This window comes from Urocitellus parryii, chromosome 5, assembly GCF_045843805.1.
Source record: "Urocitellus parryii isolate mUroPar1 chromosome 5, mUroPar1.hap1, whole genome shotgun sequence".
Lineage (NCBI taxonomy): Eukaryota > Metazoa > Chordata > Mammalia > Rodentia > Sciuridae > Urocitellus > Urocitellus parryii.
This window is the reverse complement of record NC_135535.1, coordinates 210,690,086-210,715,453: the sequence shown is the minus strand read 5'-3', so window position 1 is coordinate 210,715,453 and position 25,368 is coordinate 210,690,086. Positions and strand designations below refer to the sequence as shown.

The 25,368-nt window shown below is 53.0% G+C and overlaps 1 protein-coding gene across 5 annotated transcripts in view; it reads right to left on the bottom strand.

Annotated features, from left to right (window-relative positions):
- Window positions 1-25,368, bottom strand: part of Inpp5a (inositol polyphosphate-5-phosphatase A) — a 175,737-nt gene that overhangs the window by 40,404 nt on the left and 109,965 nt on the right. For all 5 annotated transcript variants that reach the window (XM_077799228.1, XM_026410292.1, XM_026410294.2 and 2 more), the window contains 3 exons: window positions 21,894-21,997; window positions 12,513-12,565; window positions 10,904-11,023 (listed from right to left, as the gene is read on the bottom strand). In XM_077799228.1, coding sequence (XP_077655354.1) covers window positions 10,904-11,023; window positions 12,513-12,565; window positions 21,894-21,997 — 277 coding nt within the window. The remainder of the gene's footprint in view (window positions 1-10,903; window positions 11,024-12,512; window positions 12,566-21,893; window positions 21,998-25,368) is intronic.

Below are 25,368 nucleotides of genomic sequence, written 5' to 3'. Positions count from 1 at the left end.
ACACAAGCCCAAGAAAACACCCATCTGGGAGAAGCAAGGTGACGTGGGTTGTCAGCAGACAGGCAGCAGGCTGAGCAGAGCCACGCTGCCCATCCACTGAGACGCTCCTCCTGTGTAGGAACATTCACACGTCTTTCCATTGAAGGTCTCCAAGGCACACAGAGATGTGATCTACCAGCTGGGTGTCGCCCTGCTGAGGATTCCTGTGTTTTCTAAGCCAATCACAACCTATTTCATGAACATTTCCCACTGAAAAACACAAGGATGTGAAGTGGTATCCCTTCCAGACGTCACCCGAGCCTCCCACTGTCCTGACAACACAGTCACACGATCAATACTCATACTTTTGAGGAAAGTAAACACTCGGTTACATCTGATATGAAAGCAAAATAAGCCCGTGTCAGCAGGGGTCTGCTAGCAGGACGCTGGGACAGAACAGAGTGTCATGGCAGAGCGGTCTCCCAGGGCCCAGGCACCAGGCCACCTCTGGCTTCACTACGCCTCTGCAATGACAGGGAACTCACAACCAGGCAGGAGCGGGAGTTCCTCACTCAGATCAACTCCGGGCTTCGCGTGCAGCCCACCACACACCACGGGTCCTGGCTCAGCAGGGATATGTGTTGCTGCTGTGCTGGTGAGTGCCAACACAGGCTGGGGGGAGGTCCGGGGATGCTGCTCTGACACTATGCACACCTGGAGCTGGGGTCGGAGTGTGAGGGGCACTGTGGGTCCATGGCACAGGGAGGGCAGTAGCTGATTAATTACGGCCTGGGCAGTTTCCAACTAGATGTGTTGGTGAGAGAAATCAAGAGAAGTGAAAAGCCCGTCTCCTGACTTCCAGCTTTTGCAGGTGTGATGTCACGTCGGGGTCTGTGGCAAGCTGCTGAAGGGAGTCCACTTACCAGGTTGGAAGAACAAGGTTGCTAAGAGGTAATGGGGGTGGCCGCTGCACCCAGCCTCTGCCCTGCTATTTGCTCAGAGCCTTGATGAGGGAGGGAGGGGCACTGTGCAGTCCATCTCAGGCCTGGACCCTTGCTCACGGACTCCTTACTGAGAGGGATTGCCTTCTATCAATCTGATGGCCTTGGTGACAGAGAGCACAGACACCCAACAGCCCTCTTTCTGGGACTTGCATTTCCCCTGGTTTTAAAGAGGTCAGGGCTGGTTCCCCTGCAGTCCCCTGCCCCTTTCTTTCTGAATCCCAGGGCGGCCCCATCAACTCTGGGCAGTGGTCCCAGATGTCTGTGGTAGACATGGGATGCCTCTCACCAGCCTGCTGCTGCTGCCATCCTGCCCGGGCAACCTCAGCCAGGTGGAAGGTTTACCTTCTACAGGAGCAAGTACATCCATGTTTCCCACCTGTCCTTGCCTGCCCTGGTCCCAGCCAGGCAGAGAAGCCCCGCCAATTCTGCCTTTGTGGTGGGGCACTAAGGTGAGCATGGATCAATCAGGAGCCACAGGACTGAGCAGGGGCTTCAGCAGCTGGTGCTACCCAAAACAACCCCAGGAGAGCACAGATTACCTACTGTTTTCTTATCTATCCCTAATAATTCAGGTGAATTTATATAGAGAAGCCCTTCTTTTTTTTTAAGGTGGACACAATACCTTTATTTACTTATTTATTTTTATGTGGTGGATGAGACCCAGTGCCTCCAACATGCTAGGCAAGCTCTCTACCACTGAGCTACAACCCCAGCCCGGGAAGCCCTTCTTATTGACAATTCTTTTTCTTTTTTGGTACTGGGGATTTAACCCAGAGCCACATCCCCTCTCCTTTTTATTTTATTTTTTTCGAGACATGGCCCTGCTCAGTTGTTGCGGCTCGCTCTGAACTTGTGATTCTCCTGCTTCAGCCTCCAGTCACTGAGATCACAGGCATGTGCAAGCCCAGCTTGATGATTCTCTTAAAAGACAATCTGAGCACTTTTCATATTTTCCTTGCATATTAATTGTTAAATCTTCTCGCTCAATTCCACAGCCTTATTTTCCTTTTTAATTGGAATTGCTTTCAATTTAAATATTAATTAAAGAGAAGCCAGATTTTAACAGGTTATTATAAAAAACAGAAGTGGCCAGTAATTTCATTTACTTTTTAAAAGAATTCAGCCTTTCCATGGAGAAAGCTGCTCAGGAAAAGACTGTGTCACAGTGGCTCAGGGCTTGGCGGAAGCTCAGCCTCCTCCCCACTGCTGGTAAGGGGAACAGGACCACCTAAAGTGACTGGGTCTCCAGGTAGGAATGTTTATGAAGCACCTTTGGAATAAACATTGTTCTGCTGATAAACATCTTTAAAAGGGAAAACCTAGGCTTCAGAGAACCCATGTCGCTCTCCCAAGGTCAGAGCCTACCAGGACACCTGGGCCACGTCTTCCAGGTTCCTAGCTCAGGGACCAGGTTACAGTCCTGCACACTGACGCCGACCAGGAAGAAGGAAGAGCTAATGTGCTAAGGGGAGACAGACTCCAGAGACCCTGGTTCTGTCGATGCTGCTGCCAACCCACCCCTGGACCAAGGCAGCAGAGAAGCCACTCTGCTCCCAGCATCCGAGGCTGACTTCTATTGTGGGGAAGAACAGCTACCTGAGGATGAGGCACTTCCCTGGGTCAGAGCGTCTCACCAGGAGTCCTGGGGAGGAGAGAGACCCTGCCGACATACCCTTGTCTGTTAGAACCAGGAGGCTCGGCCCTCTTGGTGCTCACAGGGCTGCCAGCTTTTGACTGACCTGCTCCCCACCCACCCTGTGCCCTCTGTCTCAGAGATCTTGTCCTCTGTCAGTTTCTAACATCTTGTTTTCACTTTTAGACTTGCCCGAGTATCCCTCCAGCCTGAGGCTGCCAGGAAGCTGCCCTGGCAAGGACCCACTTGGGTCACACGCCCCCAGAGCCTTCCACAGGCTGGTGCCAGAAAGGGACACACCTGGTCCTCTCTTTCCAATACTCCTCACCTCTTTTCACCATGGCTCCTGTGTGGCTTGGCCCAGGGGCTGCAGGTGACAAGCCCAGGGCTGGTAACCTATGGCAAGGCACTCGGGCAGGCGGCAGTGACCTCTGCTGAGCAGTGCCGTGCTGTGAGAGGGCACGCTGTATGTGAGATGTGGCAAAGGAACACAGGCAGGAAGAAAAACACACTGGGAGTGTGGCTCAGGGCCGAGGCCTGCTGGCCTGGAAGACGGCCTTCCTCCAGCTGGGCCTCTTCCCTTCTCTTGCTCCAGGCCCCTCTGTTTTAGAGAGAGCTGAGGAAGGAAGCCTCCTGTGGCACCAGGGGACTGGAGGAGGCAGCGCCTCTAAAGCAGCAGCTCTGCACATCCACACACCTGTGCTGCCTCTGGTGTGGCTTGCTGGTGTCCATCCCAGAGCAGGAGTGCTCATCCTTCAGACGCCCAGTGGCAAGCGTGAAGCATGAAGCCAACCCCCTGGACTAATACACAAGAGTTTGCTACTGTTTTTCTCTTCACACTTTGCTCACTTGATACTGGGGATGCAAAGTATGACTCCAACTTCATGCATGACTACAGAGACGAGTGCTCTCCAACAGTGGGGTGCTGCGTGGCCTGTGCACACCTCAGATACGCACACCCTCCCTGTTCACGGGAGCTCTCGAAGGGTCTACAGGCAAAGCAGGGAGGAAGGTGACCCTGCCATCCTGTTCAGCTTCCTCACTGAACACATCTTCACTCTAAGGGATTTCCTTCTCTTGTACAAAGCTCTCAATCAGTAAGTGTTCAGTGAAGCTGCTACAGTTACCTCAGGAGGTCAAGTGAGCCTCTGCACTAGGCTGCAGGCCCACAGGCCAAAGGGGAGCCAGGCAAGTTGGAGCTGGCCCAGTCAGGCTGCAGGGAGAGCCAGGTCACAGGACACCAAAGCGATTTCTGCATGTGCGTGGGCACTCATGTGCACACTCTGGAGCTGCGGAGCTGGGCCTCCCAGCTAGCTGATACAAGCTCTGAGCTCAGTGGACCATGCTGAGCTCTGATGGCAGGAGGCAGAGGCCTACAAGGGGACTTGCAGAGATGATCTCAGCAGATGCTCACTGCAGAAGCAAATGTCTGCTGGGCTAAGCAGCAGAATACATTTGGAGCTAAATTCTTAAAAACAAACAAACAAACCAACAATTAATAAACTCCAGATTTAGCTACAGAATGAATGAACTTTAGAAAGTCAAGAGCTGGGAGACAGTTACATGCTGCCTCCTGGGTCCTTCCTGCTCACTGAGATGGTGCTGACGGGTCCAGCCAGGATGCTCCCATGGGTTCCCAGGGACTCAGCCAGGCAATCTCATGGGCACGTCTGGATTCCTGTAAGACTATCATTAAAAACGTAAACTTGATCATGCTTCCTTGCCCTGCTCTCTCTGATATAATAGCCTGAGCCAATTAACAGCAACACCCATCTCTGCAGGTCATGCAGCAGCAGCAAGATGAAGAGGCTGTCACTGGCCGTGCAATCGCCTGAGTGCCAGGCCCCGGCCTCGCGCACTCACTGTTAATTTCAATATAGTGCCATTTGGACCAGGAAGAAGAAAGAGTTGTTTTAAAATTAATTACCTTGTCAGTAGCTATTATGATTAAAAAGTAGATCCACATCAATATCATGAGCCTGATTCAGAAAGAGAATCACAAAGAAGAGGCATAAAAATCAATTTCTTAGGCCTGGAAATAGTGTCTCCTGCTTTGACAGCTGATTCCAGGATGTGACAGCCTCACTGGGGGAGGTGCCAGCTCTCTGCTCGGTCAGAGCCTTGTCCACCTGTGTCTGGAGGACACTGCATCCTGTGACATGGTGGACTCGAGGCTTCTGGGAGAGTCCCAGAAGACAGGAATCACATCTCCAGCGGTGGCAACTCCCCTAGTATGGAAAAGGGAGCCCTGAGTGGGGCTGCCCGGTGCCTCAGATACCCCTGGTGGGTCTCCAGGTCAAAGAGGGCTTCAGAGTCCTGCTGAGGCCCAGAAGCAAGCTTTCACATATCCAGCCCTTTCACCCCCAGAGCTGCGGTGCGCTGGAAGGCAGGTGCGCCTGCCTGGCTACGATGTGCCCAGTGCTCCCAACACACCGGGGACTGCTCTTTCCTTTCTTATTTTGAATCAGGAGATGCGGTAGTCTTTGGCACTGTGCTTCTAAATGTGTTGCCTGCGTTCGATTAGGAGTTGACTACAGTCAGTTTCTCACCTGTGGGAGAAACCAAGTTTGCTAGTCAATTTGAAACTGCAAAAACACTCACACCATAAATTACCAAAACTTCCCCAAACCTATAGAGTAATGTAATCACTGGGAAGCTCTCCTGATCTTCCCTCATCTGACTGGCTGCCTGGCACAGACGTGTCTGAGCCATTCTAAATAAACTCATTCCAACGGAATGAACACAATGCCTATCTCAGCCCTCACTGGAGGCGTGTCCTGGACATGGCTCTGCCCTGGCAGGGCCTGCAGCCTTGGGGTTCCCTGGGCACCGCAGACCACAGCTCTGATGGTCTGCCTGTCAAGGTGGAGGCAGAGGCAAGGACAGCCTATCACAAAGTCAGGGACAACAGCCCATCTAACTGCTTGGACACCACAGTGAGCCACAGAACAGGCAAGGGGCGGGCACAGAAGGGGCTCAGGCTCCTCAGTGCTTCATTTTCCAGGTGACTGGCAGAGAATCCACAGCCAAGACCCTGGGCAGTGGAACAGTCTACACCCACAAGCTCAGATAGGGATGAGCAGCCTCACTGGCACCCAGGTACTGGAAACTGCCTGGCCTTCCACACGGGCTGAGAGTGGATGGGTGGTCAGTGATTTTTGGCAAAGTACTGAGAAACCTCCCCCCAAGGGGTCTCAAGGAGAGCAGAGAGATGTGAAAAAGCAATGGGCGTGAAACCAGAAATGCTCACCATGGTTGATGAGCAGGATGTCATTCAGAAGGAACTAAAGCATCACTTATAGACACCCCGTGTGCAAAAACACGAACCACATACATGTGATGACAGGTGCATGCCTGCCTCCACCCAGTACACAGAGGCGGACATGTGTGCTCATGTCTTGCACAGAAACATGCAGTGACAGGCCTGAGCCAGGGGGTGCACAGAGCAAGGCAGGCAGAGGGCAAAGGGTGCAGGGGCACCAGAGGCATCCACATGCCCATTCTTCACAAACAAGCAAAGTGCAGAACCTCATGCCACTGTGCAGAGGGAAGAGGCGGCTCCTGGCACGAGGGCCCTCACTGCTTTTCTGGAGGCCTGAACCAGTAGGGTCAAGGACAAATTAGAGACTTCATCAGCCATCCGAGGCATGAGGCCCAGGACTGCAGCTGGGCTCGACATGGCCTCACCAGGCCTGTTCCTGGAGATGCTATGGAAATACTAGAACAATCCTGAGCCTTGTATAGGAAGTAGCCAAGAATATGGAGGGGCACTTGGGGTGCTACAGGGCTCCGTGCTGGGCGGGGCAAGTCCCAGAGGGACAGCAGATGTCCTGGAGCCAGTGGGTCTTAAGAAAGCCTGACTGGGTGGCACGGAACCACACTGGCCACCAGGCAGGGCACCTGAATGGTCGGAACCCTCAGCCAGGAGCGGCCCTGCCTGGAGGCGCAGGGCTTCCCTTCTGCTCTCTGGAGCGAGGCGAGCTCTGGGAACGGCCCACAGAGAAGCGTTTGGTTGGCGGGGTCTTTGAGCAGGCTGACAGCTGACTGATGACCATCCACACCGCGACAAAGGGAGCTGTGTGGCCGCCCGCGTCACATCGCCTCTCCCTGGGAAACTAATTGCTCCGAATTGTTCAGAGGAACATTATTTTTCTGGCAATCATTTCCTTTGAATGCCCAAAATGAGCATGAAACAACTCTTTTGACTGAACATAAAAGTTAAATGTCCCAATGTTGATCAAATTAACTTCAGTGCTATGACAATGGACTATGTTTGTGAGAAAATAATGGGGGACAGAGGGGCGCTTTATGCCAGGATTTCACAGTTGTAATGTGGAGATGTCTGCGGACCAGGGAGGCTGTGTTTCAAGGTGGACAGAGAAGAGTGCTGTCACTCGCAGAGGCTCTCACTTCATGGCCCAGCACTCAGGAATACTTCAGGACACATCTGGGGTTGGCATTTCAGGAAGGCAAATGCAAGGACCCCCCAACCCCCACCCAGAGCTGACCTTGCATCAGGACAGGGATGAGTCTGCAACAAGGACCAGTGTGGACACTGCTCAGAGCCACCCCCAGGACTCCTCCAGCACCTGAACCCCCAGCATCGCTCAGACCAGCTGAACATGCTGGGCCTCTCTTCACTAACCAGGCACTTTTGTCCTAACCTTTCAAAACAAGGGAGGCAAGAAAAAAAAAAATCACAAACTGTACCAAAAAAAAAAATAGAGATTATTATCTCTGATAGAATATCCTGGGCTAGGGATGTGGCTCAGTGCATAGCACGCACAATGTCCTAGGTTCATCCAGAGCACCTCAAAAAAAAAAATGAAAGAAAGAAAGAAAAGAAATCCTGAGAAACCCATAGACTATTTTTGATTGACATTTGAATGGCATTTTCTGAAGCCTCAAACACCAATCCCACCAAAAGGCAGTGGCTAATCACAAGCTGGAATGAGAGGCAGATCCTTCCTGGCCCGGGGCACGTCAGACACCTGTGTGCTCCTGCCAGGTGGCACCCTGCGCATGACAGAACTGCTACGTGTGGCCATGCCACTCACTGCAGGGGCTGATGGATGGAGACTTGGATTCAGAGCACCTGTCTCTGTTTTGTTTCTTTAATAACCTGTTTATTTTGAAATGATCTTGGATTTAGAGAAAAGCCAGCTTTAATATAGCATCCGCCCCAATTCTTGAGATGGGGGCACACCGCTGACTGTGCTCCTGGTCTACTGCCTCCTGCTTCTGTGGCTCAGTTGGAGATGGAATCCCAGGAGCTACACAGAAGGACCTGGCGGAGAGCAGGCAGCCTCCCCGGGGCACTCTCACTGCCTCCTGCAGCTAGATGGAGAAAGGGACCCAGTGCTGTGCAAGGAGACCTGGCCAGGAGCAGGCAGCCTCCCCACAGCACTCTTGCTGTTTCCTGCAGCTCAGCAGAGACGGTAGACAATGCTCACAGCAGTTCCCAGTGCTGCTGTGAATGCGGCGCTGTTGGTGGCAATGTCCATTCAAAGGGCCAGAGCGGCATTGTCCTCCCCAATCAGCACAGCAGAATGCAGTCTGCTGGTGGCTGCCAAAAGGTTAGCAGCCCTGATGAAAGGGCGACCCATTATTCACTGCTCCTACAGAGCACCCCTTTGTGCCCGGTGGCCCAACCCTGCACCGCGGAGGTCCGGATCTGCGGCTGGCTGAGTTCGCCACAGAAGCCATTCGTGGGAATGCAAAGATGCAGAAAAGTGGCCCAAACCCCCAAGATCGCTTTTCTGGGGGCCATACAGGCATGGCAGCATGCAGCAATGACACTTTTTAATGTCTCACCATACTGGCAACCTGACCATGGTCACCAAGACTGAATGGCCCGCAGATCTTTCTTGGCTCCTAGGCTGCCTGGGAGGCTCATGAAAAACTTGGTGCCACGAAGCAAAGAAGTAATTAGGCAGGAAAGCCATACCTGACTGCTGTGGCCATGGCTCCGCCCAGAAGGCTGCCCATTCCCTGTCCAGAGAGGGAGGCCCCGCAGACAATGCACAGGGTACAGCCAGTCCTTGGCCACTGAGGAGTTGCCAGCGGGAAGCAGTCTGGGCCACCTGCCTGGAACTGAGGCAGCCTCAGGCCTAAACTGACTGTGATGATCTCCCTGCAGTACACCAGTCTGGTGCCATCCTCCAAGGTTTGGCCTTGCTCAGGGCAGCTGTGGTCAGTTTTTCACTCCAGGAGCAAGTGGGCAGCAGCTTTCAGAGGGGCCCCTGCCCAGTGGTGGCCATGCAGGACCACAGCAGAAGGTACTCCAGGGCAGGAGTGTGAAGTGCAGGAGACACACGAGAGAGAGGGATCTGGACAAGAATGTGGCTACAGGACAAAGCACCTGAGCCCCATGGCCTGCCAGTGCCACACCTCACAATAGGAGAGCAAGGGCCCAGCCTTCAGCTGAGGCCTGCCTCTATGCTCAGGGCCCAGCCCTGGCTAGGGCATGGCTATGTGCCAGGCAGTGTTAGCAGAAGCATCCAGACACACATCCTACACCCATTGTTCTTCTGCAAGGGCCTGGAAGACACCAGCAGCCCCTGGAGCCCTCATGCTGAGGACTGGGTTGGAAGTGATCAGACAAGGAAAGGGGCTATTCTGTAGGGCTCTGGGCTGCTTCTCCCAGGCAGGGAGGCATGTCCCTTAGGCAAGTGGTGGCCACATGCCAGGTTAATGGCCAAGCAGGTGGCTCTAGTCTCCCCAGTCTCCTCAGGACACACAGGGCTGACATACGGCAGGTGTATACACATGGATGCACTTGTACACATGATTCTCAGGATGGGCAGTGAGGCGGCAAGCCTGCACCCAGATGCCTGTGCAGGGGCCTCCCTTTGTGAGCCCACCTGACCCCAGGGACTCCTCAGGACAGCCCTCAGGCCACAGGTCCTGCTTGCTGGGGAGGACTGTGCCCAGACTCAGGGTCCTCTCGTGGGCTACCCCGGCTCTGCCCTCGGGGACCCGACAGCACTGGGTGCACACAGGAAGGACACAGGGGCAGGCCTCTCCAGGTGACTCTTCTTCCCTCACCCTCCTGAGAAGCCTCCCAGGGACTCGGAGCACCCGACACCTTGTCCTGGCTCTGCTTCCTGAGACCAGCCGTTGGCACACCATGGCCAGGGCTTCTGTCCACAGGCCACGGACAGCTAGCTGTATGACCACTCCAGGCATGGGCGGTGGCCTGGGAACAGCGTGTCCTTTCTGCTGAGCTTGATGCCGTGCTCACAGACCTCACGTTTTTCCAGGAGTATGGATAAAAAGTGCCTATGATGGCATTTCAAAAAAAACGGGGGTGGGCAGGTGCAGGAAGAAGGGAGGCCAGGCCCTGGCAATGGAAAGGCCAAAGTCTGATGGGGGAGAGGATGATTCAGAGCATATGAGGCCCTCATCCTCACTCAGGCACAATGCTGTGCTCCTCATGATGGGGCTGGGGGTCAGGGAGGTCCCTTGGGAAACTGTGGGCTCTGGTGAAATCAGAGACCCCTCAGGGCAAATGCCTGTCTTAAGCCTATGGGATGTTTTTGTTGTAAGCTCCAGTTGACACTGGCCATGGGAAGAAGCTGGGAGAAGAGGGTTCCAATATGAGGACCACAAAGAGTGAGCAGACTACACCCAGACTTGGCTGCCTAAGCTAAACTTTAGCAAAAGGCCCATCTGCACATCAGCTCCGACCCTATTGAAGGTCACCTGGGACGTTACAGAGGACGGAGGACCTGGAGCACCCAGGTAGGAGGAGCCAGGGCAGCTAGGAGCCCAGGCAGAAGGAGGGCAGCCCCTATCTTGATGGTCACCGAAGCCTGGCCAGCTGGATGGCAGAAAGGCTCAGCAGGTGGAGCTGCACTGTGCAGGGCTGTGCAGAAAGACCCCCAAACTGACCCTACGCACCTGGGTGCGGCTCTACGCTGTCCAGACCCTGAGTGCAGCACCTGGGAGTCACCAGACAGGGCCAAAGCTGAGGGAAGACGCTGCCCTGCCAGTGCAACCCAGGAAGCATCTGTTTTTGAGCCCAGAGCCAGATTCAGCTGCTGTGATGTGGAGTCACATCACTGTCAGAACTTATGTCCTGCCACCGTCTTCACAGTGCTGTTTTCTTCTCTTTCCCACAAATGTGGAAGGGAAGGGATGTTATGGTGAGGGCCTGCTCAAGCCAGGGCATGAGGTTAGGGCTCTCAGAGCCTCAATGGTTGGCATTCCAAGGGCCACTGCCAAACAGGAAAAAAATGAACCACGAGGCCACATTCTGAAGTGGACAGGGCACAGCAGCACCTACCTGTCAAGCACGTAACCCAGGGCCTTGTGCCGGATGCCCGAGTACACAGAAGGGCTTGTCTCCCAGGCCACTAAGTTGGATGCATCATGGAAAAGGTGGATGTTTACCAAGTCGAAGGCACTGTGGTGAAGAGAGAAAAGGACCAGGCGATCGTCAGCCAGCATCCTTGGCTGCCCTAAGCAGGGCCACCCCCCCTGTGCCCTAGAGAGCATGTGTCGGCACCTGCCTTCTCCGTGGGGGAGCCACTGGTCCACCCACCCACCTGTCCTCAGCCACACCTGCAGCAGTAGCACCCGAGGCCAGGGGGTGCGAGACCTCTCGTTAAGTCTCCAATAACCCTTACAAATGCAGGCACCCTGGCCAGGTCAAGCAAGGGCTGTCTTTAAGGAAAGGACCTGTACAGGATTTCAGAACCTACCACAACTGTGTGCTGAGCAGAGAGAAGGGAGCTCCCCTCCGGTCTTCAGTCCCAGCAGCCCACGCTGCTGAGGCCAGCCCACTGCATCACCATCAGGGACCCCACAGTGGGAGACAGGGGCCAGGTGCACAAAGGCAGGCAGGCAGGCAGGCAGAGCACACAGCCTGAGGAAGACCCTCAGCAGCCTCACTGGACCCCTCCACACACAAGGACGTGGCAAGGCTGGAATCTGATCTGGAGAAGCCTTTCCCACACCCTGGAGAATGCCAAGGATCCCCAGCTGGTGTGGATGTGCCCTTCATCAGGAGGTCCTACCACTACTCCAAGTGCTCACTGCCACACGGATTCCTCTGTAGGACACTGACACTGGGCCTCGTCCCCTTGGCAGCAGAAGCCATCCAGGAGAGCCTGCAGGTCTGTGCTCTCCTGCCCCAGCCCAATGACCACCCCAGGTGTCCACACCCATGGTGTCCCTCCTACACTGTACCAGGGCTAGTCCCCGAGACTCAGGGCAAAGGGCAGCAGGACGGTGGTCACCCTCCTCTTGCATTAGATCACAAGGGACTAGAGCCCCACCTGTGTTCTTCTGTCTCCCTTTCCCCCTGCCCAAGTGCATGGGGAGGAATGGGCTTTTACCACCATGATGGGCAAGCTCAGAAAAGTGTCCCACAGCCCACAGGACCCCGGTCAGACCCCAGTTGGAGCAACAGAAGCCAAAGTCCAGGCAATGGCTGACTCTGAAGTTGGGAGCAGAGGGTGGGTCTGTTCTATAGCAGCAAGGGTTCAGAAATCCCTGGAGGGAGGGTAAAACCTCATGAGGGATTCCACCACCACCATGGGGCAGGGAGGCCAGGAGCTATGGGAGGTCTGTCTTAAGGAAGGTGGTCATAGACAACTCAGACCCAGCTTTGCTCAGGTCCTGGTTAGCACAGGTCCTGGTCACAACAGGTTGCAGCCAGAAGGCCCACCAGAGGCTCCCTGAGGACCTGGCTGTGTCTTCATTTGTGCCGAGCATCCAAAGTTCCAATGTACAGAAAACGAGCAACAACTCTGCACCGTGTGCATCACCCACAAACTAAAAAGGTCACAGAGTGCCTGTGGGGGTCAGGCAAGACCACGAACACAGCAGGAGGTCAGAGCACTCTGAGTGTCACGAAGAGGAGACAGGTGGTCCTGCACCCAGGAACATACCAGTCAGCAATGCACCACCTCGTCCGGATGAAGCCTTTTCTTGACCATTTGCACTGAAAAACAAAGGTCAGACAGTGAGTCAGCACAGGAGAGCGCTGTGCTCTTGGCGCTGAAAGCACTCTGCAAGGCGTGCTCGCCAGAGCGAGGGGTCCTGAGGGCCAGCGAGCCAGCCCACCCGAGACGTCCACAGCAAGGAGCTTGGCGTGGGAAGGCATGAGAAGTACCACCCCAGCACAGCATGGGACTGGCATTTATTCACATGCAGGGTAGCCCCAAGGAAGAACTGCTGTCTGAATGTGGTCCCAAAGACATGCTGAAATCCTACTGCCAGTGCACTGGTACTGAGGGGCCTCTCAGGAGCCAGTCACCGGGGCCCCTCCTTCCCAATGCTAATGTACTTACAGAAGGGCTTGCCAAGGGGAGTCTGGGCCCTTTTGCCCCTTCCTTTCCTTTTGCCACTCAGGGAGACAACATTTGGCTCCAGGAGGACAGAGCCCTCACCAGACACTAAATCTGCCAGCATCTGGGTCTTGAGCCCTGTTATGGTTTGGATGTGAGGTGTCCCCAAATGCTCACATGTGGGACAATGCAAGAATTGGAGGAGAAATGATTGGGTCATGGCCCTAATCTAATCAGCAAATCCCTGATGGGACTGACTGAGTGGTAACTGGAGGCAGGTGGGGTGTGGCTAGACGAAGTGGTTCATTGGGAACGTGGCTCTGGTGTATATATTTTGTATCTGGAGAATGAAGTCTCACTCTCTGCTTGCTGATCTCCATGTGAGCTGCTTCTCTCTGCCACACACTCTGCTGTGACGTTCAGCCTTACCTCGAGCCCCAAGGAATAGAGCCTGCTGTCTATGGATGGAGACCTCTGAAACCGTGAACCCCCAAATAAAACTTTTCTTCTCTACATTTGTGCTGGTCAGGTCCTTTAGTCACCACAGCAAAAAAAAAAAAAAAAAAAAAAAAAAAAAACTGACTATTAAAACAGGACCCCAGGTGGAGAGCCTGAGACGAATCCCTGCTGTTTCCAAGCCACTGGCCTAAGGCATCCTTCTGACACATGTTCTCTCCCAGAAACGGAGAGGACCCTTGCAGGTCTCCTCACCCTCCTCAGGTGGGTCCAGAGCAGCAGGAAGGGGTAGGGCAGGGCAAGTCAGGGGCTAGACAGAGTGCCTGTCAGCCACTGTTCCACGTTCCCTGCGCCTGGGCAGCCCTCCCTAGCATCACTGCCCAACATGTGCCCACACTCCTGTGGGGAGGAAAGATGCGCAGCACCTGGCTGTGCAGTGCAGTCTGTGAGGCCACAGAAGGTTCTGGGCCTGGGGAACCCCAATGGACTGCGGATCACTGAGATCCTCAGTCCTCAAAGTAGTGTCCTGAGAAATGAGCTCCAAGGAACTTCCTTATCTAATAGAACAGTTTTGGTGGTTAAAATAAAGCCCTGCCCTTGACCTCACATCTCTCGGCATGGCCCCAACTCAGTTCTGCTTCCCTTACTCGCCACGCTACCTTGGACCACAGAAGTCCAAACACATGGCTGTCAGTCCTCCCACTCGCATCCCATCTTCAAGGGTAGTTCAGATCCTAATTGCAGTACTCAGCTCAATTGATGCCTTCAAGGTCACGCTGACCTCCACACAGACTCTAAGGTGCCTGCTCCTCCTGTGTTTAACCTCATCAGCCACCCTCTGCAAGTCTCCTCCCTGCTCTCTACTACCACACGGGGCTCTGGGTATTGGGACATCAGGACTAGGGGCTCCTCTTCCTGACTCACGTGCTCCTGCCAGCCCTTGGGATGCTTCCGCCCAGCCTCCAGCTCCTTCTGTGCTGGGGACTCTGGGTGCTGGCCTGTTGCCCACCTTCTGCTGGGCTCTGAGGCCCTTGCTCTCTTGCTAGAGAACCACACTTGGGGAGCTCTAGCTGTCAGTCCTCGTGGCATGTCTTCTTCCCGTCAGTTTAAAATTTTTTTTTTTTTTTTTTTTTGTCACCAATGTTCTCAAGTACCTGGGTATAGACCAATTCTTACATGCCCTGCTCTGAATCCTGAAGACACTAAGCTGGAAAACTCAACTCTTTATTTGGGAAGTTTCCCCTTACATTTCCCAACACTGCTCCCCATTGCTTCTCTCTGGAATTTCTTTTGGATGAATTGTTGAGCTACTTGGTAGGGCTATCATGTCTTTTCACTGCTCCTTTCTATAAGAATAAAAAACATCCAGGCACTGTGGTGCCCACCTGAAATCCCAGAGGCTCAAGAGATTGAGGCAGGAGGATCACAAGTTCAAAACCAGCCTCTGGAACTTAGGGAGACCCTGTCTCAAAATAAAAGGGATGGGATGTGGCTCAGTGGTTAAGTACCCCTGAGTTTAGTCCCTGGTGCCAAAAAGTAAAAAATAAAAAACATGTGGGCACACAGGTGGAGAAGCTGAGTCACTGGGGTTTTCATTCTGTCCCTGGTGAGTGGAGCCCCTCTCAGCCTCTGGGTGGCCGTGTTCTGAGCTCTTTCCTCCGATACACCTTTCTACCACGATGTTCTGCCTCATCCTGGGTCCAAAGTTAGGTGTCAGCTGACCATAGACTAGACCTTGGAACCTGTGAGCCAAAATGAACTTTTCATCCTCCACACTGTTCTTGTCAGTTCTTTTGGTCGCAGTGATGAAAGCCGACTGAGACGTCCACTGTGCATGTGTGCACCACAGTTTCTTATCCATTCATTTGCTGATGGACACCTAGGTGGTTTCATAGTTCACCCTTGTGAATTGTGTAGCTGTCAACACACTGGGAATGATATTGGCAAGTCACATCGTTACAGTGTGTGCAAGTACAAACATGTCACAATGAGTCCCACCATCACATACCATTCAAAAAGTATGGAAAAGGAAGTAAAAACATGAACCTAAGCAAAAATCCTATCTCTTGATTATGCTCTAAATAAACTCCTTAATAACATTTTCCAATTCACTAAGTCTCTCTGTTCACCTCTGATTTATAATCTATTATGTCCCTTCTAATGACTATGTTTCTATAGACTGGTTTTCAGGTCCCTTGTTCCTATTTCTGTGTGAGTGAATACCATCTTAATTAATAAACTTTATCACGTGTCTCTCTGAGCACTCTAAACATACTCATTTTCAGGTCTCTGTCAGCTCATTCAACCCCATTTCCTTCATTTACTCCTAATTCACCTCACCCCCCGGGGTTTGCAGCCCACACACCTGCTTTTTCTGCCATCTCCTGAACAGGCGGTGCCCTGCCCACTCCACCTTGTAATACCCTGGCTGTGCCACAGGAGCACCAGATGGATCCTGGGAGGCCCCACTCCCTGGTGACACCGAGGTGCCTACCGAGTGCCCACAGGGCCCACAGATGGCTCTGGCCTGTCTCTTTCCAGGACTAGTCTTGCGCCTCTCACTTCTGACATTCCAGGCCTAGGAAGGAGACTTTTTTAAAAAAATCACAGGTTTTATTTTTCAGAGCAGTTCTAGGTATACAGAAGAATCAAGCAGAAGGTACAGCAGGGTGGCCCATGCTGCTCCCACCCCTCCTGCTCTGCCTGTCCAGGTGTGCTGGCTCTGTCCCTGCAGCCTGCTGGGCTCAGGTCATACTACTTGCAGGATGACAAAGGCTGTACAAAAGCTCCTGGACACTGGTAAGGTGTCACCTGAACAGAGTGGCACTGAAAGGAATGTAGGGCTTACCTGTCCCAGGTAAGACACTTGCTGTCATTACAGACCAGGCCTTCAGAATCAGCAGGTGGCTTCCTAGGAAGGCCATGTGCCCACAGGAGCGTTGGTAAAACAGATGGATCTGAGCTGGGAGGAGAGCTGGTGCTGCAGAGGCCACTCCGCAGTCAGGCACCAAGCCAGGAGGGCAAGCCTGGTGGACCCTCTCCTCATACACCCTGTGCCCCAGACAGACTGTCGGCTTCCTCCACCCTGTTCATGTCTGAATCCATTCCATGCTTTCCTGGGAAGCCTGCTGCCAGCAACAGCCACAGCTCTCCACCTACAGCCTGCCCAGGTGTCTCATGGTCAGCACCAATGCCCCTTGGGCCAGGGCCCAGCTTCTCTGCAGTTGTGAGGATGGGGCCCAGATGGGGGGGCCTCGGAACCAAGAGGAGAGGACACAGCCCACGCCCCTGGGAATGCTGTGAGATGGGGAGGGCTGTCACCCACCTCACCAGGGCACAGCTGAGGCTTCCCTTCCTCTTTTACCCTCATCGCCTCCTCTCTGCCTGGTCACCTGATTGTGGCTAGGTGGACTCTCAGAATCAGGGAATGAAGGACGGGGCCCCACAGGCTCACCATGCAGGACCTGCCTAGGCAACTCAGTTGCTTTGAGAGCTGGTCTTGATCCTGTCACCACTACGGTTCCTTCTCAATGAGTCATCAAGGAGGGGCTCTGGTGGCTTCTAGGCCCCCTGCTTTCTCTTCCCTCAGCACAGGCGCCTCCAAAGTGGACCATCACATCTTCCTGGACTTTTCCAGTGGCCCATCATCTGACTGCCTTCTCCAAGCTCGAACACCACACTGTGTGAACGCACACCCTGTCACACACCCAGCACCTCTAGGATGCACTTACTCACCCACAGCAGCCAACAGCTTACTGCCATTACACGTGGGACACACTTACAAATGTTTGGACCAAAAATTAACTAATTATTGTTCCCCTCAGTTTTCTGCTTCGTGTAAGTGAAGGTACGTATGCATGTATGTCCTGAGTGTACATGTACATGTGTGTCCTGTTTAAATATTTCACTTTCCAAAACAATGGGGCATTACTTGCAATAATTATATTAGTAGACTGAATACATACAATAGAAGATACAATGTTATTTTTGTATAGTATAAGTTGGTAATACTGTATAGTATAATTTGGTATAGTATAAATTGGTAATGTCTTAAGAGTTCTGAAGACATTTTTAACTAAATTACATATAAATTTAAGCGTAATTTTGTTATAGTCAAATGTTTTGATGAGATATCTGCAGAAAACGTGTTCCTTTTGAGGAACTATAATCACAATTGATTCAAATTGCATTTCTGAAAGAGTCTATAACATGAAAAATGGCACAATGCATAACACTGACATTTACAGCCTGTGACCCTGAGATCTTCCCACATGTTCTTTTGTCTGGGCTGGGATACCGCACCAGTCCTTTCAGAGACCATGAGAAAGACAGCCTCACCCTCAGTGTCCCATGGATCCTTCTGCCACCAGAAGGTGGTCAACAGAGAGGAAAGTAGGGCCCCACCTGTCCAAGACCACCAGCCTGTTGAGAAAGGATCAGAGCTGGGATCCACTTCCCTACTTCCTGGGCCAAAGTTCCTTTCCCCTTCCTGCTTCTGGCCCAGCCTGAGCACTCAGGGTCAAGGTGGGGAGGGGTGGCCCAAAGGCACCGATTCCCCCAAGTCATCAATGGTGCAGGAACCTTTCTGACAGAGATCCTCAGAGTGACATCCCCAGGTACTCCCCCCAAATACACATGCACACACACACACACAGGCCCACACACGAATACATGCAGCCATATGCACAGATGTACACACATTCTCATGCATAGATTTGGCTGTGCTCAGGGTGCATGGTGGAAAGCACAGGGATAAGAATCCTGGGTCCTGCTACAGGCCCACATGCTCAGGACCTCAGGGGCTCCTGGAAGTCCCCAGACGTAGATGTTATTGCCTGGGCTGCTGCAAATGAAACCACATTTATGGGTGGAGTGGAGGCCCCTCAAATGTCTGATGGGTGTCTGCCCTCCTGGTCATGTTCTAGAACTTTCTGGTCACCGACCACCTTCTGAACCCTTCATCTGTGGACTCCCAGGACTAGACTGGTGGTAGCAGCTTCACAGTCCTGGGGAGGTGGCACCCTTGCTCTTGGAGGAGCCACTGAAGTTCAGGTGAAGTCCAAGCCATGCCCACACCTCTCACTCACCACGTGAGGTCTCTGCTTCAGTCCCTGTTAACAGGGCTCCTTGAGCCTGCAGACAGATTGCGAGTACAGGCGGTTTCATCTACTAAAAGACCGCATAAATCGCAGCAGAGGAAAAAGAGGGGCTGGGGGAGGTTATCGCCTTGCAGCCCTGCCGTGAAAGGCCTGCTTGGAGCATTAGTGGAATTAATTCATCTCTCACCAGAGCTGGCGGCAGGGCCTATGATCTATGGTAACAACCAATTTCTCACTACGGGCAAGAGGAAAAAAATGATTCAGCCCGATCGACTACACAAATCTGCTTTTTAAAAATGGCCTCACATTATCTGGAGTGTTGCTCCCAGAGGCGTCATCTGAAATTCATGCCGAGCCAAAAGCACCCATAAATCAACAGAGAAAGTTTTGTTAGTTTTAGATGCAGTGGGCTATAATTATTTAGAATTGCATTATGCTTCTATCAAGGTAATTACATTTAAATTATCCCTAAGTGATGGCAATAAAAGAAAGAGAAATCAGTCTTAAACTAATTCCCTCCCCCCAAATGTGCCTGAACACAGTGAAGGGCCTGGCAGAAGGCATGGAGCACGAGCCCAAGCAGGGCTGCAGGGGCTCCAGCCGAAGCCTGTCCCCAGCAACACTTCTGCACGGAAGCCCTCAGAGCACGACTTATTTTGTGAAGTCCTGCACACTGAACAGTATCACGTTTCCAATATAACATTGGAGTTCATGACTTTAAAACTGAGATCTCCCTTCTATTAATTGCCAGAATGAAAGGAAGCACACAAATCTGTTTGCACAGCACAGGCCATAAGGGCAAATGCACAGGGTCCTAAGACAGCTTCCCTGATGACAACTCCAAGAGAGCCAATGTCCCCACAGGCCCAAGCCTCATTTGCCACAAAGGACTGCTGTCAGCTGACCACCAGGCTGTGGACGGCAACTTGCTGCTCTTGGAGTCTAGGCTGGGGCCCACTCAAAGACACGCCAGGCCCTTCCTTTCTGTGAGCTTGCTCTTCCAGAAACACACTCTGTCCCCTGCCGGAGGACAGGACAGCATGGCCCCAGAGTGAGGCCACAGGGTACAGGAAGGGCCTGGACCCAGGCGGGCACCTTCCTGTGGGAGGGAGAGCACCATTCACATTGGGAAGCACACCTTACCCCACTAGCCCAGGGCACACAGCACTGCCCACGGGGGCCGAGTCGGAGCACCTTCCCTTCGAGGGGCAGCACAGCACAGCAGAGGCCCCCAGACCTCATTGGGCTGGTTCCTCGTGTTGCCAAGGCTGCGGGGTGGCAAGGTGACACCTTCAGAAGAAGCCCTGCTGAGGGCATCAGGGACTCACAAGATGCCACAGAAAGACCTTCCTGTCCGGCTACTCTGCCCAGTGCTTGGCTCCTGGCCTTTCCCTGTTCAATAAGAGTACCGTGGTACTTCACAGAGTCCAGGATGCATCCCCACCCTCCAAGGATGGACAGAAGGTGAGACAAGAGGACCTGTCAACCCAGGTTCTAGAATCATGAGTGAGGTAGTCACTGGAATCACGGGCACCAGCGAGGCCACGCACACTCCCAGGAAAAAAGGTTGCTTGATGGGCCCTGGAGAGAACACCACTCTCCCAGGACACGTGGGAGCTGAGCACACGGTACAGACATGGGCACAAGGCTCTTGGGAGACGACATGCAACAATGGGGAGCAGGTCTTGGGCACAGGCTCACACCAGCTCTGTCTTCAGGGGCCCATGATCTGCTAAAGATTCACCACCCTCTTATCAACATTTGAGCCAGTTTAAAGTAGCATTTAAAAGACAAAGTTGCAAAGAAAGATACTCAAACTGCCTGGGGATACCTCAAATGCCAACCCCTCTCCAAGAATCACCACTACACTACTGCCTGTGCCCTGTGTCCAACACTGCCCCCTTCAGTTCACCCTGCCTGGCCTTGGTCCAGCCCTGGCTTCCCCAGAACCCACTGTTTCCTCTTATACCCTTCAAGTCTGCTCTGATCAAAGATGAGACCTGGGTCAGGGTCGGCCCCAAAGAGGTATCTACCAGACTGAGGGCCAGTGTGGGGCGGACGGAGGCTTGAGCTCGGCTATAACTGGCTTCCCGTCCACAGAGGCTCTGAGGTTACTGCAGTACCCACTGGCTTTGCCCACAGCAATGTTGTATTGATACATGGAAGGTCCCAAGTTTTTCTGCCCTCCTCTCTGAACCCCAGACACTGGGTGCAGAGGGGGCAAAGAAGCGGAGCCTGGGGGCAGGCCTGCACCAGCTGAGCACAGGAGGCTGGCCCACTGACACCATGTCCTTGGCCTGCGGAGGATGGATGAGGAAGCCGAGTCATAGGGTGACAGAGTGCCCATCCTTCATGAGGCGCCACAATCCCTTTCACTCAGGCATGGTCATAAAGCAAGTTGATAAAGCTGTGGCCTTGCTCAACATCAGCTCTGCAGGCCAGTGCGGCCACTGTGCTGTGCAGCCCCTCATAGAGAAGGAACTGCAGAAAGGCCTTCTTGGGCTGAGCAGACAAGCCTGGACACGTCCCCGCATCCCGGTAAGAGTGGGTGGGCCGAGGGTAGCAGGCATCGGGGAAGGAGCTCAGTGCCACTTCAGCACTGGAAACACTCTGACCACCAGATAGAAACCCCACTGTGACCTGACAGATGATAAAGGGGCAAGGCCACACACAGTTATCAGCAGGTAAGCTGCACAGGCTCGGAAGATGCCAGCTCTCAGGAAGGGTTGCCAAGTGGCAGAATCCACATGGTGTATACAGCCAACAGCTGCAGACAAATAACAGCCACACACAAGAGGAAAGGCTCCAAAGCCCGCTGGACACAGCGCATCAGGACTGTGCGCTTCTGGGCAATGAGACAGTAAACCACTCCCTGGCGTTTTAATTCCCGGCCCTCCGTGCGAAGCAGCACAACCCTGGGCATGTCCTGGTGCTGGAGGCTAGCTGCCCAGCAGCTCCACCTGGCTTCAACACTCCTGCCCATTGACACGGGCCCAAGGCCTTGTCTGTAAGAGGACCCTGCCCCAGCCCCTGGCCCTGGGAAGGTGAGAGGCAAACCACGTCCCCGTGTGTCCCGGCACATAGTGACTCCTAGCCACAGTGCGGGCTGTCTCTGCCAGTCAGTTGGGCCTCCATGCTCTCTAGGGGGCTGGGTAACTTTCCTGCATGCTTGGGGGAGGGTCTTTTTTCCTGGAAAGGAGGTGCCAAAGAATTGACCAGTCATCTGCTACTGGACTCCACAGGTTCCCTCCACACACATCTAGGACAGCCAGGTCAACCCACAGGCATCAGAACCTCCCAGGACAGAATCCCGGAGAATGGCAAAGGCAGGCTGTGGTCACCATCAACAGAGCATGAGTTGGTAACTAAATTTCATTCCTGTTTTGCTCACTCTGAGAAACAAATGCTCTGTTGAGAAAGCCAGTACCTCGGGGAAGTAGTCCTGTGGAAACTTCTCCTTCTCCAGCATGGGGGTGCTCTCCAGGGTGTCCGAGTAGATCTCCTTGCCAGTGACCTTTCTATACTTCTTAGCTGGAAAAGACCAGAAGAATGACGTGAATGACCCCACCGTGGGCCCCATCCAACCAGCATGTGCCACTCAGGCTGTGCCCTGCTGCGTAGCCCTGGCATTCAGGCAGGTCCTCAGTGGGGAGGAGACAGGCCCACCCTTGGCAGCTGCTCTGGACACCCTGTGGCTCGTAAATTCCCGCTCCACGACCTGGACCCTGACACTCCACTTCATTATCCCCTAGGAGCTCCCAGCGGGTAGATTTACAGGGGCTAATTGGCACCCTCTTTTAAAGCCATGAATATATTGAAGAGGGCTGTGGAATGACCATTCACATAGACCGTCACATGAATTTATTTAATAACATCGATTTCCTCCACACACACAGCCCCATCACTCATATTCCAGGGAAGAGTTTCCATGTCAGATGGAGGGAGGGACGCACCTGCCTGACCAGCTGCTGCCCAGAGCCCCTCGAGTCCCAGGGACATGGCTCCCCGATGCCTCCCTAGGCTGGCAGGGCCTGTGGATGGGGCTGGCCGGGGTTCTGTCTCACATCCCCATGTCCTCAGCGGTATGTGACTAAAGCACCTGACTCCATTTCTCAAATGGCTCCAAAGGCAGGGGCTTGGGGCAGACGGTTGCCAGTCTCTGAAAGACAGCTGGGAGCCCGAGCAGGACGTGGTCCAGAGGCTGCCGAGAGTCAAGGCAGGGCCTGACAGGGCCCAGCCCAGATGACACCCCAAAGTCCCCTGGGCCAAGAGCAAGCACTCTCAGGGCGACACTCCTGCGGTGTCACACAGATTCTTGGATTCCAGCTTTGGCACATGTGGCAAGCTATACTGGCAGCTTATGTGCAGAATGGCAGCTAAGACCCGCGGCTTCCGGAGCGCTAACCACACCATGGCAGTTTGGGGCAGCACAGGAGCAGAGTGAGGGATGTGGTGCCAAGAGCCAGGGCTGAGCCCACTCTGGGTCGACTCACAGAGAGCCAGGCCTGAGGAGACAAGCTGGAGCCTGGCCTGCCTGGGTCTGTGACCCAAGCAGCTCAGATGGGGAGGGGCTGGGCCAGGGCACTGAGAGCACACACAAGCACTCTCTGACATGGGATTCTGCACCTGTGACCGGGGACTGCCCACATAACCAAAGCTGCACTTCTTAACGATCCACCAGCTAGGTCCCAGCTGGGCTGAGTGCCTTTGTACCGGGACACTCTGCAGGTATGCCTGGTACAGGGCTTCTCACAGCAACACCAGGAACACCAGGACAGCCTCTGAGGTCTCAGCACCCTGCTCACGATGGACATGCAGGATAGGTACCATGCTAGCATGCAGCTACGGAAGACGGTGCAGGCTGTGGGGTCCGTGGTGTTTCAGGTGGCTGTAGGAAGCCACTGTGCTTGAGAGGAGAAGCAAGGGACTGTCTTGCTTTCCTCTGAGGATGGGGAAGAGACTGGGGCAGGAGTAAAGGGAGGGCCTTCCTTGTTTAAAAAACTGGTTTTTGGAAAACTGTTAGGTTTACACAAAAAGGAGCAATATAGTTCTCCTGTGTACCCCCCCAACTCCTCTACTGGTATGCAGGTGGCAACTGAGGAACCCGGATGGACATATTATTACAAATGAAGTCCCCTGTCCATTTGGGGCTTCGCTCTTCTTGCTGCACATTCTAAGGGCTCTGACAGATGCATAAGAATGTCCTGTGTCCACCAGTATAGGTCGTGCAAAGCAGTATCTCTATCCTAAACGTCCCCTGGGCCACAGGCTCACTGCTCTACCCCAGGCAGCCACTGGTCTTTCAGTGTCCACTTGGGTTTCCTTTTCCAGACTGAGACCCTACACCAGTCAGCAATTCAGACTCTTCTTCCACCTTCCCGTGTCCTCCAGGGGCTGGGCAGCACTCCAGGCTGCTCACCACCTGCCTGAAGACTGCAGAGGACATCTGGAAGTCAGTGGCATGGGCCTTCTGATGGCCCTTCCTCAAAGCTGTTGGAGATTCTGAGGATGTCCCTCTCCACATAACTTTTATGAGCAGTCCACTTACAGGAAGTAACTCATGCTTTACCTATAGATCAAGTGGACAAGAACTGAAATCTTGAGAACTTTATCTTCCTGAGTCCATTTAGGTGCTGCAACAACATACCGCAGCCTGGAGGGTGTGAATGATTTGTTTCTCACAGTTCTAGAGGCTACAAGTCCAGAATGAAGGCGTTGGTGGACTCTGAGTCTGGCAAGTGTCCTCCCATGCTAGAAGGGCAAGCTGGGTCTGGGCCTCTTTCAAGGGCTGTGCCCTCGTGGCCAGGGCCCTCCCAAAGGCCTGTCTCCCGATGTCTTCACTTTGGAATTCAATACAGGAATGGGGGGGTGGTGCGCATACAAGCACTCAGACCACGTGAATAGGGCATAATTCCATTTTCCCAGACCTTTGATTTCTTTCATTAGAGGTTTATAGTTTTCCTCACAGAGATCTTGGTTTAAATCATATTTTGTTTTGTTTTATTAAGTACTACTTTTAGTGTGTGCTCATGTAAACAGTCTGTTCTTTTAATTCCAAATTCCGCCTGTTATTTGCAGATACGTAGGAAAGCAGTAAGCTGTGTTAACTGTATCCTGCAACACTGCTATAATTGCTTGTAAGTACCAACCTTCTCAGGCACTGTTGACTTTTTAGGATTCTCTAAATAGAAAATCATGCCATCTGAGAACAAAGACAACTCTATCCTCTACCCCACCCCCAAATATTCCTTCATTTCTTTTTCTTTCTTTTTTGCCTTTTTTGTCTTATTTCAAGAGCTAAGATTTCCAGTAGGATGCCATAGTGGTTGAGAGGGAACATCCTTGCCTTGTTCCTGATCTCTTCCTCAAATTTTCTGTTTACTAATGTCTCATTAATTTTAAAGCTGTAGTTCATTTATTTTTTTTTTACAGACATTTCCTCTCTCTTTTTAACCAAGTTTTTAATCTATTTCTAGTTTGCTCAAAGTTTTCATCATGAATGGATGATTCTATCATATGCTTTTCCGTATCTATTAAGTAATCACATAATCTTCTTCCTCAACCTGCTGATATGATGGGTCACATTAGTTGATTTTCAAATGCCAAGCCAGTCTGAAATATCTGGAATGAATCCCAGTCACAGTGTAAAATCCTTCTAATACATTCCTGGGTTCAATTCCCTAAAATCTTGTTGAGAACACTTGCACTGTGTGAGCACGAGAGACACAGTCTGCAGTGGTCCTTCAGGAGGGCCCTCTGGTTTCGGTAACAGGTGGTAATGCATGCTGGCCCCACAGAACTGAGGAGGCACCCACTGCTCTATCTCCTGAGAGCAAATGTGGAGAGCTAGTGGAATCTTCCTTCAGTGCTTGACAGGTTAACTAGGAAACCCATCTGGACCT